The sequence below is a fragment of the Apis mellifera genome, linkage group LG7 (genome assembly GCF_003254395.2).
Source record: "Apis mellifera strain DH4 linkage group LG7, Amel_HAv3.1, whole genome shotgun sequence".
NCBI classification, from domain to species: domain Eukaryota; kingdom Metazoa; phylum Arthropoda; class Insecta; order Hymenoptera; family Apidae; genus Apis; species Apis mellifera.
Window position 1 is genome coordinate 2,981,615 of NC_037644.1, and position 17,825 is coordinate 2,999,439.

The 17,825-nt window shown below is 30.0% G+C and overlaps 3 protein-coding genes across 6 annotated transcripts; 2 read left to right on the forward strand and 1 right to left on the reverse strand.

Annotated features, from left to right (window-relative positions):
* Positions 1-28: 28 nt before the first annotated feature.
* Positions 29-2,729, forward strand: LOC100578207 (pickpocket protein 19). Its single transcript, XM_016912978.2, has 9 exons — positions 29-450; positions 523-723; positions 786-1,046; positions 1,118-1,229; positions 1,308-1,584; positions 1,650-1,800; positions 1,887-1,987; positions 2,333-2,525; positions 2,602-2,729. The coding sequence occupies exons 1-8, from the start codon at positions 191-193 to the stop codon at positions 2,476-2,478; spliced, it is 1,509 nt and encodes a 502-aa protein (XP_016768467.1). The 5' UTR covers positions 29-190; the 3' UTR covers positions 2,479-2,525; positions 2,602-2,729.
* On the reverse strand, positions 2,549-13,082 carry LOC726358 (huntingtin). Of its 2 annotated transcripts, XM_001122101.5 has the most exons (15): positions 12,852-13,082; positions 12,408-12,588; positions 12,049-12,327; positions 11,832-11,973; positions 11,197-11,772; positions 10,520-11,109; positions 10,131-10,444; positions 8,721-10,034; positions 4,591-8,626; positions 4,299-4,504; positions 4,035-4,209; positions 3,506-3,919; positions 3,144-3,304; positions 2,974-3,061; positions 2,549-2,898 (listed from the first exon to the last, which is right to left on the reverse strand). In XM_001122101.5, exons 1-15 carry the CDS (start codon positions 12,938-12,940, stop codon positions 2,800-2,802), a joined length of 8,664 nt encoding a protein of 2,887 aa, XP_001122101.2. In that variant the 5' UTR covers positions 12,941-13,082; the 3' UTR covers positions 2,549-2,799. The 2 variants fall into 2 exon arrangements, with proteins under 2 accessions (XP_001122101.2, XP_016768461.1); XM_016912972.2 differs by lacking the exons at positions 2,549-2,898; positions 2,974-3,061; positions 3,144-3,304; positions 4,035-4,209 and having other exon boundaries at positions 3,762-3,919.
* Positions 13,083-13,122: 40 nt separating this feature from the next.
* On the forward strand, positions 13,123-17,537 carry LOC726379 (putative leucine-rich repeat-containing protein DDB_G0290503). 3 transcript variants are annotated; one of them, XM_016912976.2, is made up of 2 exons: positions 13,123-13,262; positions 14,568-17,537. In XM_016912976.2, exon 2 carries the CDS (start codon positions 14,597-14,599, stop codon positions 17,312-17,314), a length of 2,718 nt encoding a protein of 905 aa, XP_016768465.1. In that variant the 5' UTR covers positions 13,123-13,262; positions 14,568-14,596; the 3' UTR covers positions 17,315-17,537. The 3 variants fall into 3 exon arrangements, with proteins under 3 accessions (XP_016768465.1, XP_016768464.1, XP_016768466.1); XM_016912975.2 differs by lacking the exon at positions 13,123-13,262 and adding an exon at positions 13,714-14,254; XM_016912977.2 differs by lacking the exon at positions 13,123-13,262 and adding an exon at positions 13,877-13,897.
* Positions 17,538-17,825: the final 288 nt, after the last annotated feature.

The window sequence follows — 17,825 nt, forward strand, 5'->3', positions numbered from 1 at the left end:
TTTCGTTACGTTATCGATCTATAAAAAAAAAATGATAAAAATCTCGCGTGCAATGTCTTTTGTATCGATCGATGAAAAGAATCCTTGAAAAAGGTAGCGTATCGAATGACAAACAATCGTTCGTTTGTTGCGACACTCGCGTGAATATCGTTGAAAAAGGAATTAATACTACTTGCTATAAAAAAGAACAATGACGAAAAAATCGGCGAGAAAAACACTTGAAACGACATTGGAGAAAAACGAGTATTTCTGCGAGAATGAAATATTGCCGGATCTACAAGCACGCCAGAGAATCACGAGGAGGGAAAAGTCGGCGTATCCAACTATGATCGGCCTGCCATCTATCAATCCGAAATCCGTAGCAGGAAAATATTTCGTGAAATTCGCGAGTTCTGGAACGTTACACGGTTTGAATCATTTGGTCGCGCCAAATAAACATCCCTTTGAAAGGTAAGTAAACTTGAATGATATATATATTAACAATCATAATGATTTTTAACAAATGAAACATTCGTTCACAAGATTCTTAATATTGTTTTTCGTTGTCGGAGCTCTGGTGTGCTTGATCGTTTTGTCGAATATTTTCTGGGATCGTTATCAGAATAACGCCACGGTTATCGTAATGGATAACAATAAAGATTCGTTTAAAATTCCACGATGGTCTCTATTCGTTTGCATGACTCAGACTGTGGATCCAATGAAAATGACGGACGTGTTTAAAAAGTAAGATCTGTTCTCTCGTATATAAGATGAAATTTTTTTTTAACGTGTTGAATGTACCTTAGATACGATATTAAAGACACACCAGAGGCGAGAGAATTCTTCACCTTTCTCGGTACTGTCACTTACGAAAATATGATGGAAACGCCTATTTACGACAAAGTACCAGCGAACAAGTGGCTAGAAATCCTTTACGATCTGAAGCAAGATATAGGTTCGAACCCTTTGTCAGTGAAACCTTTTGATCCTTACGAGACTTGGATAGTTACAGAAAGAGGATTGTGTCTCGTGTCAAGGAACGTGTTTGCAGTCTATGCTACGTTAAAGTTGGTATTTTTTTTTTTTTAACGAGTAATTCTTCTAATCGAATGATTACAAATATAATCTTTTATGCAAGCTATTGGAAAAATGATAATTGGACCACGATTCCTATACCAGATGATCTCCAGAATTACGATACGTCCATCGATAATTTAATAGAAAATTTTAATACACCTTTCGATGCTACGGTGAGGATACAAATGAATGTTTCTATTCTAATTTTTGAAAATCATAGATGATGGTAATTAATTTTTTTCTTTTCTCAGTTCACTGTGTCCGATCCTTTCGAATTGATAACGTACGACATCTCTATGATACGGACACATTCGAAGAAAATTTACAGAAATACGATATTTGCGTCACAGATCCAGACGAAACCGAATGTCCAAGAGCTCTCTATTCGTCAAAGAAAGTGTAAATTTTTCGACGATGGCGGTTTAAAAACTTGGCCAGTTTATACGAAAAATATGTGCATCATAGAATGCAGAATGAAAGTGATACAAGATAATTGCAATTGCCGTCCCCATTTTGCCAGGCCTATTGGTAAGCCACGTTAAAATCGGCGTGACGTGATTAAATATAAATGAAAAATTTTTTAATATTTGCAGATGGTGTAAACACGTGCAATGCAACGCAGCTTCGTTGCATCGGTAATATAAGAAAGAAGCTTTTTCTATACGAATATCCTTTTGTTTGCAAGTGTATCCCAAACTGTAATGTCGTTTCCTATCAGATCAAAAATATCGACGAGACTAGCATGTATTTATAATTAAATTTAATTTATATTACAATAAAAAAAAATAAGGAACATATAAATAAAATAAATAAAATTAAAATTATTTCAGAGAACAAATGAATGTAGATGCAAACGCAGTAACTATGAGTACTGAACTTCCACAAATCATTTATTACAGATCATTGTTGTATGGCTTCACTGATTTACTAAGTATGTATGGAAATATTTTCAAATATGTCTAGAATACCTTTATTTATATATTTTCGTATCTTTATATTCAAAGAAGTAAATACAAAACAGGTATATCAAATTTTATAATTAAAATTAAATAAAATAATAAAAAAATAATTCTAATTTATAGTTCAATATTATTGTGTCAGAAATATAAGAATATATATGTGTATACATTTGTGTTATTTTGATAATTGTTAATATTATAAAAATGAAAAAAGAAAAAATGGTTAATATAAAAAAAATTTTTCAAATCTTTCTCAAAATTAAATGATCTACTAGACTAATAAAACTTTTTATTAATGTATATATCTTACATTACAGCTAGTATTGGAGGAGCAGCAGGATTATTTCTGGGAGCTAGCGTTTTGTCCTTTGTTGAAGTAGTCTACTATAGTACCATTCATTTATTCTTCTATATAAAAGAAAACAGATGGAAATCCAAAAAGACAATCAAAATATCCAATTAATGTGAAGAGAACTTATTTCATTTTTCTTTTCTACTTTATAAGGAAAGGTATCATTCAAAATACACAGACGTGAAATATTTAAAAAATATTGTTTATCATAAACATGTTATCTCTTTTCAATAGGACACGATGTAAAATAAATATCATCACATACACGTATAACTGTACACGCGATAAATCTATGTCGCGTAATGATTGTACATCAATTTACAAAGAGAATTAAGAACGTAATTACAACTTCTGAATGAAAACTTCTTGTTTTTGATTGATTTTAACTTTCTTACATCAATCAATGATAAAAACAATCAATAATAAGACTAGCTAAAAAGACGCTAAAATGTCACTAAACGGAGTTCCAGGTTCTTTTGCCGCTGCTTCAAAAGTTTCCACGAAAGCCTTCTTTTGAGTTTCCTTAGATAACTATTGAAAAAAATATTATTATTATTAATACCGTGAAATTTGATTATTTCTTGTTATAAAATTATATATATATACCTTACGATAGAAATCAGAAGCAGCAATGCATAATATCTTTTTATCCTCGTACTCGTGTTTTCCTATTCTGGATTGAATATAAGGAAATCTGAATAAAATTTAGTTAAGAAAAATTTGTATAAGCGATAAACGAACGAATTAAAATGGAAAATTATAAAAAAATAGGATACAATGCTCTTAACCAATGATTCGTGGATGTACTAATGAAAAAACAAGACAAGCACCACGTCGACATCGTGATCGGCAAACTCTGAATAAAGTTTGGTAAGCTAAATACAACCCAATCTTGGAGAAGTTCCATTTGCGCGCAAGTGCATGCTCTCTCGCAAACCTGTAAACAATTATTTTATTATTCATTGTTCACAAGCTAGAAGTTACAAATATACTTATGCTATAAATAGCATTATTAATATATTTAGATTAACATAGATTATAACATAGATTATTATACATAGATTATTATTATATATACATAGATTATTAATTTATTTTATTACTATTGTTGTTATTGATCATTAATGATACAACAAACCTTAAATACAACAGCAGAAAGTAATCGTGGATGAGGTTGTTGCGGCGATAAAAATTCCCCTATGACTTTAGTTAAAATTTCTAAAGGTGGAAAGAAATCGGCAAGCACGCTCGACAAGACTGTACATAAAAGTTCCACCTCCATAGAATGTCCCCTCCTAATTTTATCGAAAATTGCAGATGTACGTTCAATAGACCGGACCAGCGTTTCCGGTTCAATATCTGGCAACGGCTCCTCCGTTTTTAATTGGTTCAATCTATCCGATGATTCCGTGTACATGCAAGTCAATAATAATTGCAAGGCGGGTAACGATAACATAGGACTAGGCTGTTTCAAACGGTCGATCGCAACTTTTACTATTTGCTCTGCAACCTTTCCAATCACACTTTTCGTTGCTACGAGCCGTTCCAGTCCCTGTATTATATGAAAAGAAAAAACAATATTATATAAAAAATTAACGTATAATAAGCGTATAACATGCGTTTAAAAAATAATTAGTATTTGCACGAGAGAGCACACATTAATATACCTGCAAAAGGGTTTGATGCAAACTATAAGAAATATTTTGCGATGTGAGTAAAGTGAGAACTAATTCTAACACGGCCGGTGCTTCCGTATCTGGTGGAGTATCTTCTGCGTGCTCTAATAAAAAGAACACCAGAGCCCACATCACACCTTGATGCTCTTCGCTTTGACTCAACACACTGAATTAAATAAGCAATTAATTTCAGCAAAAAGAAAAAAAAAAGAAAAAAGAAGTACATATAAATCAGAATAAAAATTGTTATCTTACCCGTTCAAATCTTGCGCGTCAAGATGTTTCTGTATATATTCTATCGCTAACGGATGTATAATATTCATCGTCTCCTCGCAATTAGCAAGCACAGCGCTTTGCAACAGGTACAACGAGCCATGAAGGGCGGATACTTTTGCAGGTAGGAAGTTCGATTTGAGATTTGCATCTACTAAACGCTTCACTTTATCCAATGTTTCAAAATCCTTAAAAGCACATAACATAATATATAATGAAAAAGAGATATGGTATCTAAAAAAAAAAAAAATAAATAAATTTGAAGAATACATACCAATGGCGTTAATACTGCGGCAGCTTTACAAACGGAAATTACTAAATATTGATGCAAAATATCATTCTCAGCAGGATGGATCCTGGAGATTTCCAAACACATGTCCAACATCCATTGATACTGAGCTCTTTCGACGAACAATTCCGAAATTGCTAGAATAGATTTGACAGTCTCGGTGAGCAATTGTATAGGTGTATTAGCTTGCGGGGACATCCATGATGTGTAAAGTTCTATCAAGAAACGGAGGCAGGAATCTAAATCGAGCGACGCCGACATTAACGCATCGTTCCTCCTATTCTTTAAGTTAAGAACAGAGGCGTTCAATTTGTCCTCGTACAAGTTACATAATGACCACAAGTAAGAAACGGAAAGTTGACTGTACGTATACTTGCACAAATTCGCGACCCTTTCCACGTTTCCCCGATGGAAGATGTGGTCCATGTTTAACCCGTAGTTAACCTCCAAATCGTTCATGCACTCGTGTTTCCACGTGAGTAAATCTTGGATCGCGTACAACTTTTGCGAGCTAATTTTATGAACCGAAAGCTGGGGATCCCTCGGATGATGGATCACGTTGCTGGCCTTTGGATTGCCTGGATAAGGAAGAAGCAAAGTGTGCAACAGCAATTTCGTTATCGCTTGTACAGCCAAGGTACTCGCTTGGATCAACGTGGGAATCTCTTCTCTCGACACGTTCTCATTTTGCGACAGATTGAGCACGCCCAGTAGTGCCATCCATATCTCCTCAAATTGTAATCGAGATATCCAGCCCAACAGATTTATCCTGTAAATAAATTGCTCCAAGATTTCCACCTCCTGGAGAAGATTCGACTCCGAGGGTAATAAAGGGAAGTAACATTTGGTTGGACCGGAACCGACAACGTTCCAATTTTGCTTCCAAACCAATGGCGGAGTTAGAATATAAGAATTTACCAGCGGTTGACGGCTAATGCTTACGATCAAATCTTGTATAGTGTCGAACATGTATCGTGGGATATTTGTTGACGATGATTGCTCGTTTTGGCATCGTTCCAACCAAGCGATGAGGTTAGCCATCCGCGTGCAAGCATGGGCGAAATCTTTAGTATCCTCGTCTTCCAGCGCTGGATCTAAAGCACGTGTATCTATAACTGGTAAGGCGTCGAGTGTCGTTAGCAAATATTCTACTATCCTTGTTAATGAAGCAGCACCGCTACAAACCCACGAGTACCTTGTGTTCTCCCCAAAAACTTTGTTAGGGCCAGGATGTTTTAAAATCTCAGATGCGCAACTCAACGCGAGCTCCATGTTCCTTGGTTTCAATTTTTTCACCTTTTTCTCGTCGCAATGTACCATCCAGTACGTTAATTCCAGGCATAGAACTGCAAACTTGGCTAAATCTTCTTCAGATTTTTTATCGATTTTCGCTAAATTATATTTCGCTAATTTTGATAACGTTTTCATATATATCTTTACAGCTGGTATCAACATAAAAAGCACGTCCCAATATACCGACTCGTTTAGAAGTTCGTTCAATCGAATCGCGTACTTCAACTCCCTTGAATTGTTATTCGATTGCGTTGGATTGTAAATATAATGCGGTTTAGGCATTAAATCGATGACGTAATGGATATGATCCAGTAAACACTGTTTGGCGGCGCTATACAATGGACTAGTTTCAAAATTAAAATCTTTCTCGTTCTGTGCTACACCGAATTCTAATTTTTGGCACTTCTCTACGCTCATTCGCACGCCTAATATTATGCATGGCTTCAATATCGCGATATTGAACTCTTTGGAAGACAAAATACCAAGGCAATCTTCAAAATCCAAAACTTTTAACAATTGTGCTGCTTCTGACAGGTTATAATTGATATTTGAATTACAACATCGTAATTTTACCTGCGACAAAAACCAATTACGATCCAATTGAATACTTTTCACGGTGGATGGATTAAACGGTCTGCATTGATCAAGTTCAAGAGGGGACAAATCGTAATATTGTACTCCTAATTTGTTCAACAAACTGACTAGTCCGCCATGTTTCTTCGCAAGCTTGGTCATTTGAAGTGTCTCCATAATTTTGGTAAAATCATCTTTCGATAATTGTTTCATCACGTCCGCTGCAGGTGTGGTCAATAAAATCTCCACTCTTCGACTAGCTATTTTCGCTGCCATCCTTGACAATGCAAGATATTTAGTCGATAATAATCTCGGTATCAGTGTCATTAAAACAGCTCCGCTCTGAGAATGATGAGCACCTTCTATGCATTGTAAAAGTCGTTTTACGAAACTAGGTGGTGACAAATCTGTGCACTTCGTTGCAATCGCTTGTACTAATAATCCACTAGCTGCAGGATTTCTATGTATAGCTGTTGTCAATAGATCTCTGACAGGTGATTCAATAGCGTTATTAACCGTCTCCTCTGTATGATTAACCAATAACCATGTCAAAGGTTCTGCATCGCACAAAGTTTCGCACACGTAATCGCAAAACAATATGATACCACCTTTTCTAATTATTTGAATATTAATGCTACTCTCACAGTTTATATTTTTTTCTTCACTCGGAGGGCAGTGTACGACGTATTCCGCTCGACGGGTGCCCAATATCTTCGACCAAAAGGTCATTTCGTTATAGCCTAATAAAGTCATTAAATAAGCCCATTGACAAGTTAACGTTGGACACTTGTTCCCAATGTTTAACATCAAGAAGTTTAGATCAGCTATTGGTAGCTTTTCTTCTTCAAGAACGTTTCTACCTTGTATCATTTGTATTACAGCATTCGCAACTTTACAATGACTTCCAGACTCAAACATATGAATACATAATTGAAGGAAGAATGCGAATTGATGGATTAAATAGTAATCATTTTCTATTGATTCTGAGAATGCAACGTATGGATCATTAAGATTAGGATTTAACAATCCAAGAAGATTATAAACTTTGGAACCCACCAAGTTGATGACATTAAAAATAAATCTAGCTAATATCCTTTCAGGCGGTACTTTGACAAGTTGACTGTCTAAAACATTTAGAGGATCTGTAGTTCGAGGAGTTTTTGTATGAAGAAAGGATTGTGATAACTCTGAAAAATTTATACTCAAATCAGAAAGCCGCGCAAGCATTGCTTCCTCCTTCGAGCATGCTATCAAAGATAATAAAACAACGTTTACTACCCCTAACCATCGTTTCAATCTCAAACTTGAAGTATCTAAAGAATCGGGTTTGGCAAAAAGTACTTTTAAGAGAGGATCGACTGGTCTGAAAACCGTGGGAGAAATAGCTGCGAACAATTTAACCATCGCTATGTGTGCTTTCTCCGATTCTATTCGAATTTTTCCGGCAGCTAGCATAGGAAGAACAGAATCCATTGTTAGTCTAGACCATCTTCTCCATTTTTCTTCTCCATTACCATCTCCGCTGAATCTAGATTCCGTTAAACATAATGCTAGAAGTTCGATGATTTGGTAATATTCCACAAGACGTAAAAGCATTGAAATCAAAACTTCTCTTGTCGTCTCAAGCTCTCTTTGCTCTACTGGATTCAAACTTGCATTTCTAATTAAAAATACATCTTCTACAACCGGAGCGAGAGCTGGTATACAGTATGTAAGAGCTGGTTGTCCACTTGCCATAAGTCCGTCGCATAATTGAATTATCTTTGGAATTCCTATTATGGCTTTTGAATGATTTTTCTCATACGATAAATGAACTAGGAAATTGAAAATCTTTGGTAATAGATCCTCCGTTTGTTTCACATGGCCTTCTTCAATAAATTCAAACTGTTTTAACACAAATCCAATGAATATTCTCTCAGAGTCCAGCAAACAATAGTTAACTCTTAATTGCACTAACTGACTAAGTAACATTAATACTTGACACTGTAACGACACGTTACTTGTTACAGTGTATTGTTTCAAGGATTTTATAACCATTGGCTCAAAGAGACGAATAAACGAAGCTACCGAGGTTTTTTGATCGGATGATCTCGATAAATTTTTAAAAATAGAAGAAAATTTTCTATCCCCTTTTCTATGTAACAAACCTATCCACCTATAAAAAAAAAATTGTATGTAATAATTTATGTAAAAAAATATATTTATACACGTATTAGTATATTACTGAAATAATAACGATATAAACTCACCCGGTATCTGGTTCGTTTTCACCCCTGCAATTGTTTCCTATGGATTTTATAGTATCTGCCATTTGTCTTGCAGGACTTTGAAAACAGTAATTATAAAATCCCTTGATGTCATCCCATAATATGGTTATTCTGTCCGAATTTTTCTGTATATCTAATTCATTCCATTGTGCACACACATTAGTACTAAATAAACACTTCAATAGTTGTTGAACACATTGAACGGTTGCGGTTGGAGACAACACAACAGTATTTTGTAAATAATACAGAATTTCTTCCGCAATTTGAGCTGCTTCATTAACAGATATAATTTCAAGAATTTGTGAAAGAACATCTAAAATCGCATTTAACAGAGACAAATACATTTCGCTAGCATATGGTTCAAGCGTGGCTAAATAATTCAAATGTGCAGCTTTAAGAATTTCATACATTTTCATGTAATGCGATGTAGAAACAAACGCACCCATTTGTTCTTTTCCAAATTTTGAGCTTCCAATTTTTTCTCCTTTTTCTTTCATCTTCGGTTCAGATATTATTTTTTTTTTTGGAGATAACGTTTGCGCGGATGATAAAGATGGTAACGTTGTTTTTGTACTAGTTTGTGTCAATTGTACATCATCAATTATATGAACAAATATATTTAACACTCTCATAATATGTGTTAATAACAATTCTATTTGTTTATCTTTAAATGTACCCCACCAAGTTTTGGTTGGATCATTAGGTTTAAAATTACAAAAAGCTAAACCCGAAGCAAGATTGCCAGCAAGAAGTACCAAATGTTTATGTGTTAATAGATCTAAGCTTATAGGAGATGACGATAATAAAGGTAGAGCTAAAGATAAAAGACCATTGCTCACCGACGATGGCATCATATCGTTTGTAAAATTCGAATCGCTAATATCTAATCGGCTACCGCTTTTTTTATGGGATTTTTTCAACAATGTTTTCGGTGAGATACAATCCCATCCTCTAATATATACTGTAGTGTTGTATACTTCGCTTAAACGAAAAAGAGCTTCACAACAGCCATATACTAAATATTTTGATGATTGTACTCCAAGAATTTCTGCCAACATATTAATTATAATTGACAATGAGTATTCTATATTTGGACGATAGTTCATGGCATCATGAAAATTTAAAGCTGTAAATGGCTGTATAGAGGTATTTATAAAGAACTTCTGTTTCTGTTGACAAGAAGATAATTCTACAGAACTTCTGGTTACTGCACTTAAAAATTTTTCCGTATATTGTACAGCTTTTCGCGTAATAACATCATCATGTGGTTGTTGATAATGTAACAAAGGAATACTTCTAAAAAATATATATATTATATTAATCAAAAAAATTTTAAACTATTAATATAATAATACAAATACACAAATAAATAATATAAATTTCGACAATTACTTTACAATAGCATCAGATGCTGCATGTCTAATTCTTTGATCTTGATCACCTAATAGCGTTACAATAACATCGATAAAATGTTTTTGGAACATTGATCCACCACTTATATGTTCTACAGTAACATATGATATCTCACTCAATAATTCCACTAATTTAATTTTCACCAGAAAATATGGATTTTTTACTAGTTGAGGTAATGCAGTTAATATGGTAATTCCATGTTTATTGTCAACAGATTCTAACAATTCTGGTAGACATAAACTAAGTGCTGTTAATGTTTGTCGACATGTAGTTGCAGAATCATCTTCTAAACCCTATTTTAAACATAGATAAAAAATTTCGAACATTTATTAATATTAAAATTAATAAATTTTAATATAAAAATTTACCTTTAAAAGTAATTTAATCAAATTTTCTAAAGATATAATGCCATGAATTTTATTCGCGATTTCTTCTTCAAATTTTTTAAAAGATCCTCCATATTGAATATATATAGATTTTAAAAATGTACCAATAATAATTGATACATTACCCCTAATTTGAGGATCTGGATGATTTGCAAATAATAAAATATCTGTTATCATTTGTTCATTTTCATTAGAATTTGATTCTTTTGCAACAGGAATTAGAAATAAATTCGGACAAAGTCTTAAAATATAAGCCACGCAAGTTAAAGCAAGAGATTTTACACTAACACGAAAATATTTGTCTGGTATTACATAACCAACATTGCCAGTTAAGAGGAAAGATGATACTAAATAACGACAACAAAATTTTAAAGATATATCAGAATCTGTAAAAGTTCCAATATCTATTTCCCGTAACGAGAAATCTAGAGAAAGTTTCTTAGGAGAAGCGATAGACGATGCAATTTCCTCGGTAGTGTCTACTTCTTTTGTTTCGTTTTGTAAATTTGAATAAAATTTCTCCGATTTTTCTATTTCACTTCCAATGTCACTACCTTCTTCAACTGTTTCATCTAGAATAAAATAATTTAAATGATCATAATGATCATATTATTTTTTAATTAATACAAATCATATTTATATTATAGATTTTATCTTACTATCAGTTACTCCAAATTTCAAACTATTATAATTTTCTAAAATTTTTCCTTTCATTTCTATAATATTATTTGTACACTCCTTTGGAATTTGTAAATTTTGGGCCAAAGGAGGTACAGTTTCCGAATCTAATATCCATTTTTCTATCTTTGGATTTATCTCAGGTAAATCAGAATCAAGTAAATTTAAAGTATAATCAGAATTTTCTTCACAAGCAGTTGCAGTACTAGAAGTACTTGCTTGACTTAATGATAATGTCATTTCATTTTGATTCAATGCTATTCTGCTATGTGTTATACCTTGATTCGATAATAATAATGATACTAAAACTTTTGAAGGTGACTTTAAAAACTGTGTCAATGTTTCCAAAACAGCATTTATAACGTTATGATCAGAATGCCATTTTGTATAATGTAAACATAGTTCATAAATTTGTAATAAGGTATCTGTCTGAACTATGTCATCATCTTGAATTTCTGAAGAGTTGCATATATGTGGTAAAATTATTCTTATACAACCAAATATACCAATAATGGTTGCTATACGACTTTCATCTTCATTTATAGGCACTACTATAGCTGAAAAATGTTTAATTTATAAAAAATATATTATTTAAATATAATATTTATAAATTTACCTAAAAGATATTTCAATACATAATTTAAAAAAAATTGTGGTTTTCGACAATTTAAACATGTTGCTAAAATCATATTTGCTGCAGCTCTACGAAATGCTGCTTGTACAGAAGATACATTTTCAAAGAATGCTTTCAATAATGTCTAGAAAAAGAAATCATAGACATATATTTATTAATATCATGCATATTGAATTATATGGTAAACATAAGAAATTACCTTAACATCATTGTCTGTCATAAAAGGCCCTAGTGCTTTCATAATTAATGGTAATGATTGTGACAATGTTTCAATTACAGATTCCTCAGATCGATGTGCAATAGTTACTATGCATGGTATCAAATTAAATACATATGCTTTTCCTCTTGTAGGGCGAATCATATGACTGAGAAGTCCAAATCTCCAAAGAGCAGCTCTTAATGTTCTAGCAGGTCCATTTCTTTTTATTTCATTATAAAGTTCTATTTGAATTTTAACAATATTACTGTCAGCCATTGCCTTTCAAATAAAATAGTTATTAAAATATATATAGCTCAGTTACGATTATTATTAAAGGTTATAAAACTTAAATATTATACCCTTATAATTTTATTTAATGTTTCATCTGCTACCATTCTGACATCAGATTCATCATCATTACACAATATCAGTAATGTTTCAATTGAAAGACTAAGTACCTGAGGAAACTTGGCTGCTACTTTAACAGTTGGTGAACATATTCCTTCTGTTATTGTCATGCAACATGTTAATTTATCTTTCCTTTTTGTAAAATAAAAATATATATTTAAAATAAAAAATATATTAAATATTTTTATTAAATTATACAATTTTTATTAATTTTTTTATTGTAGTAATAAATGTAATTTTATAAATATATTGAATGAAATGTACAATGTTTTATCATACGTATTTAAATATAAATAAAATATAAATAAAAATAATCTATTTAATTTATTAATTTTTTTATTATTATATTCATAAAATCATTTTAATTATTAAATGACAAAAATTTATTCTTGTACCTTGCATTCGAATCTGACAGAAGAGTGTTCGACTCTTGAGCTGATTTTAAAGCTTCTATAGCTTTTAATACATTATTTAATGTTGTCATTTTGCCAAATATAATTTAAAAAATTATTTCTTCACTTTTTACAAATCAATGAGTTTTAACAAATTACATTTTGATAATGTAGGCCGAATTTATGACAGACACATCGTACACATATATAAAACTACATGCTGCTCAGTACCATATTTATTTGTGATTCAAACGTCACACTAAAAACAATTTCTCAGTCTTTAATTAGACAATAGAACGAGGCATAAGAAAATTGGTGAATTCGACGTTTAATGCGTATTTGCCGTTATTCTTAAGAGTAAGAGCCACCGTTTAAATACTAACCCTATTGTATACAGGATAAAATGAATACAATGTACGTATAATCTTTATTTCTATTTAAAAACTTGGTAATATTAATAATCCAGATTATATTGATATGAAACAAGATAAAAAACATTAATGTTATTTAAAAAAAAAAAAAAATGAAAAGGTAGATATAATACATCATGCATAATGAATATAAAAATATGTTTGTAAATAATTCACCTGATTAATTTTTTAAAAATGTAATATAATTTATAATTTATATATTGTGCAAGTTATTAGATTTATATACTCTTAGATTTTTTAATAAAGATAATATAGAAGAGTGAGTTAAAAATAATATTTAAGAGGCATGTACAATAAGATTAATTAATATAGACGGTATTATTAATAACGTAGATAGAGATATATTTAATTTATTTCGACAATAGAAGATAACAATTAACCTATTTATTATTCAATTCTTAGGGTAGCCATATTACGTTGGAACATTTCGATTGCGTAGCGAGCTCGAAATTTATCTCAAAATGAATTTACTATTGTCAGTGCAATATAAATTCATGGTTTGAGGATTTAGTTTTTAAATTTTTTTTTTCATTTATATTTATTGAATAAAATATATAAATTTTTATTAATATCAATCTTTCACAATTTGTAACTAATATATTAGTAAATTTATAAATTGTAAGTTATAACATGTAACAATGAACTGCGAATAGAGTTGGTGAATAAGAAGAACAAGTTTCGCCTTCTTTCATATCATATATTACCGGCAAAAGAATTGTAGTGTGCAAAAAAATATTTATTTCCGTTTAATTAACTAAATTTAACTATTTTCGAGAATTTAACAAAACATACATAATAATATAAATATAAATATATAAATATATATATATATAAATAATTTTTAAACATATTTGTTAATAAAACGTAATGTAAGGCATTGTTAAATAGAATATTTACAATGATTCGTATACGATCCATTAAACTCTTTCAAATATTATTTGACATAAAAACGCTAGTTACGACTCGAGAACAAAGGTTTGATTTACATAAAGGAGTATTTCTAATTACATTTTTCGTTGTTTTTTTATCCAAAAATTAAATTATAAATATTTTTAGCATCTGTTATGTATTATTTTTATTTTCAAAGTTTTCTTTAATTATGCAATATAAAATTATTTATTAAATTATTAAATTATTAATATATTGTTTATGAAAATAAATATTGATTTTAATAATTTTAATTATTTTCATATATATGAAAATGTATATTCTGAATTAGGTTAGATTGATAAAAAATGAATTATTCAATTTATTCTTATATTATAAATTCATTGTTTATAATTTACAGAATCCTTAACAACTTTTGGATGTCTAAATATGCCAGGATGTGCAGCAGTTGGCTGCAACAATCGTAGTGAAAAAGGTTATATTATGAAATGTTTTCCACGTGATCCAAAATTAAGAAAAATTTGGCAAGAACGTGTTGCTAGAGCTGATTGGGAACCATCAAATAATTCATTTCTTTGTCACGTACACTTTGAACCTCAAGAGTGGTCTATAACACAAAGTGGAAGAATTAGATTGAAAAAAAATGCAGTTCCTTCCATATTTACTGTGACATCTACTAGAAAATCTCCTAAAAAAAGAACTAAATTATTTGATAATATAGGTAAAAACATATTACAAGGTGAATATAATATAGAATACATGGAAAACGATATTGAACATTCGTCTATTGAGCATTTAGAAGAGAAAGAATTGGATTTTCAGGAAACTGCTGAACCATCTATAGAACAATCTATTAAAAGTAATTTTAAATCTACCTATAAATCTATAGGAACTAAAAAAGAAGAGAATATTAATGTTGATCATCAAAAACAAAATATTGTAATGATTGCTGAAGATAATCTTACTGATATTAATAGTTTAATGGAGCAATATAATTTTGAAGTGCAATCAAATGATAATAAAAAAGAAGTTGGATTGTCCTTAATTATGGAAAATTCGGAAACTACTCAGATACCAGCCATTACTGTGAAAAATGAAATTAAAATAGAAGTTATGGATCATAATACATTTGAAGATAGTTATGATGAAATTGAAGAAAAATTAAAACAAATTTGTGATGGTGGAATTACTGAAGATGATTATAAAAATGAAAATGAGAAAAAATTAAAAATTAAGAATCAAAAGGAAGATGAAATTGAAGAAAAAATGGATACAAATACTGAGTATACTAATGATGATCATAAAGTTGTTTCATCAAAAAAAAATGAAGTTGGACATATACTTACAGAGAAAGAAGAAAATGTAGAAATAATTTTTGGTACTGAAAGTGGAGATGAAAAATCATCTATGTCTCAAAATATATCAAAAATAAATAAAATGGATAATAATACTTTGAAACATGATGAAATAAGTATTAAAGATGAAAAAAAGATTTTTAATGAGGATATAGAAGAAAATTTCACTAAAGATGAAGTACATGTTATACCAAATATAAGAGCAGCTATGAAACGTAAAAGAAGAACTAGGGAAGAAATAATGAAATCAATAAAAAAATCAATTAGAAGTACTTCAGATCAAGATGTTAATTCTTCAAGCAATAGTGAATTATCTGAGCAAGATACAGAAATCAGAAATGAATTATCATTACTTTCACAAGATATAAATAATGTTTCTAAAAATGATATAGAAGTAGAAACTGCTAAATTTGTTATCAAAGTAACTGGTGATCCTGATGATGTGACTGAAATTATTGAAGAATTATCATCCAATACAATAGGAACACAAATATCAAAAGAATTTAGTTCAGTTTCTAAAAATGAAGATGATGATACAGTTATCACATCTGTTATAACAGTATTATCACCTAAAAATCTTCAAGGAATTATTAATGGAGATTTTAATAATCCATTATTAAAGGATGATTATATAACTTCAAATAAAAAAGCATCAATAATATATATGAATCAATCTCCCTGTGAAGAAGTTATAAATTTAAATCCAATTCATAGTTCTAAAACATATTCTTCCTGTTTTAAACATATATATTCTGATGAAGAAGAAAGACATAAGATGGGGATTAATTCACCATTACAAAATTGTAATGTACAAACTTCTATGGAAAATAATACTGGTTGTGTTTCTTCAGATTATGAAGATCTCTTAGAGAGAATACAAATTCAAGAAGATGTGATTACAAAATTAACTGATCAATTAATTATTTATAAAGAATTAGAAAACAGTATGAGAAATAAAAATAATGAACATGAAATGTTAACCAGAGAAATAGAATCTTCTAGAATTAATACAAGATCAAGTAATACACAATCTTCAATTATTAATAAGAAAAATTTAGAATCTAAACAAAGATTGATAGAAGATTTATCAAACAGAGTGAATTATTTTGAAGAAATGAATAAGAAATTAATGAAAACTGTAACATTGGAATCTCAACAAAAAAGAAAGCTTGAAGGACAAATTAAGCAAAAAGATAATCGAATAAAGGAACTTAATTGGAAATTAGAAAAAGCTTCAAAATACCTTGAAAGAGCAGAGAAAAACACAAATACTTATAGAAGGAAAATGTTAAACATGCAAACTATTATGAGAAGAAGAAAACTTTTAGATGAAAAAATGAGCAAATTTAATGAAATGTTAATAGAAACTTCTAAACAAGAATTTTCAGAAAAGGTTTTATCTATGGCAGCAGAAATTAGAAAAGTTTGTGGAAGAAGTGGATATGATAAATTGCTTTCTTATGGATTTCCATTACCACCACTATCAATTTTAAGAAAAGGAATTCTCAATGAAGATTTCACAGATCTTAATAGAAGTGACATAGATGAAGCACAAAATTCTATAAATATAAATGTTAAAACAGAAAAAACACACGATATAAATAATGAATCTGAAATAGATGAAAAAGATACAGAACTTCTAGATTCTGTTAATAAAGTGACTGAATATGAAAGTGCAGAAACTGTAACAGGAACTGTGCAAGATATTTTTGACGAAAATAATGATGGTGATGATTTTAGTACAAATGAACTAAGAGAACATTTTATTTTACAACTAAATGCAGTTATGTAGCCATAATTTTGTATTTTAAATCATCTTTCTTTTATATCTTAAGAACTGTAATATTAAGTCATAAATACTTAGATAAAAGTTCTTCTATCATTGTACTATATGTACCATTGTGCTCTTAATAATTATATTTATTGTACAGTATCATCTGATGTTCTTACTTCAAATGTAAATATATATAAAAATATTATTATACATGTATAATATAAAAGACCATTTTAATTAATGAATTGCAGTATTAAATCATTGCTCATGATTAATTTTTGGCATAATGGTCTATCTTAAAGTTATATATGTTTTACTTATTGAAATTAAGATTTATATTTTAACCTTTTCACAGTGAATTCTAGAGAAATACAGACATAAATTGTTAAAAATAATTATATTTCATATTTTAAATTTAATTTTATTATGCATAATGAAATTTATTATTAAAATTTATTGGTTTTGAAAAATTAAAATTATGCTTTCTGTATTTAATATTAAAATTAATAAAAGAATAATTATTTTTAAA

Excerpts from the sequence above, each read along its gene's own strand:
- LOC100578207 (XM_016912978.2), top strand. The coding sequence starts at position 191 with ATGACGAAAAAATCGGCGAGAAAAACACTTGAAACGACATTGGAGAAA. Across the intron at positions 451-522 it reads AATAAACATCCCTTTGAAAG|ATTCTTAATATTGTTTTTCG; the intron begins GTAAGTAAACTT and ends TTCGTTCACAAG. Across the intron at positions 1,585-1,649 it reads CCATTTTGCCAGGCCTATTG|ATGGTGTAAACACGTGCAAT; the intron begins GTAAGCCACGTT and ends TAATATTTGCAG.
- LOC726358 (XM_001122101.5), bottom strand. The coding sequence starts at position 12,940 with ATGACAACATTAAATAATGTATTAAAAGCTATAGAAGCTTTAAAATCA. Across the intron at positions 10,445-10,519 it reads TGATTAAATTACTTTTAAAG|GGTTTAGAAGATGATTCTGC; the intron begins GTAAATTTTTAT and ends TGTTTAAAATAG. Across the intron at positions 3,305-3,505 it reads TTTCTGCTGTTGTATTTAAG|GTTTGCGAGAGAGCATGCAC; the intron begins GTTTGTTGTATC and ends AATTGTTTACAG.
- LOC726379 (XM_016912976.2), top strand. The coding sequence starts at position 14,597 with ATGCCAGGATGTGCAGCAGTTGGCTGCAACAATCGTAGTGAAAAAGGT.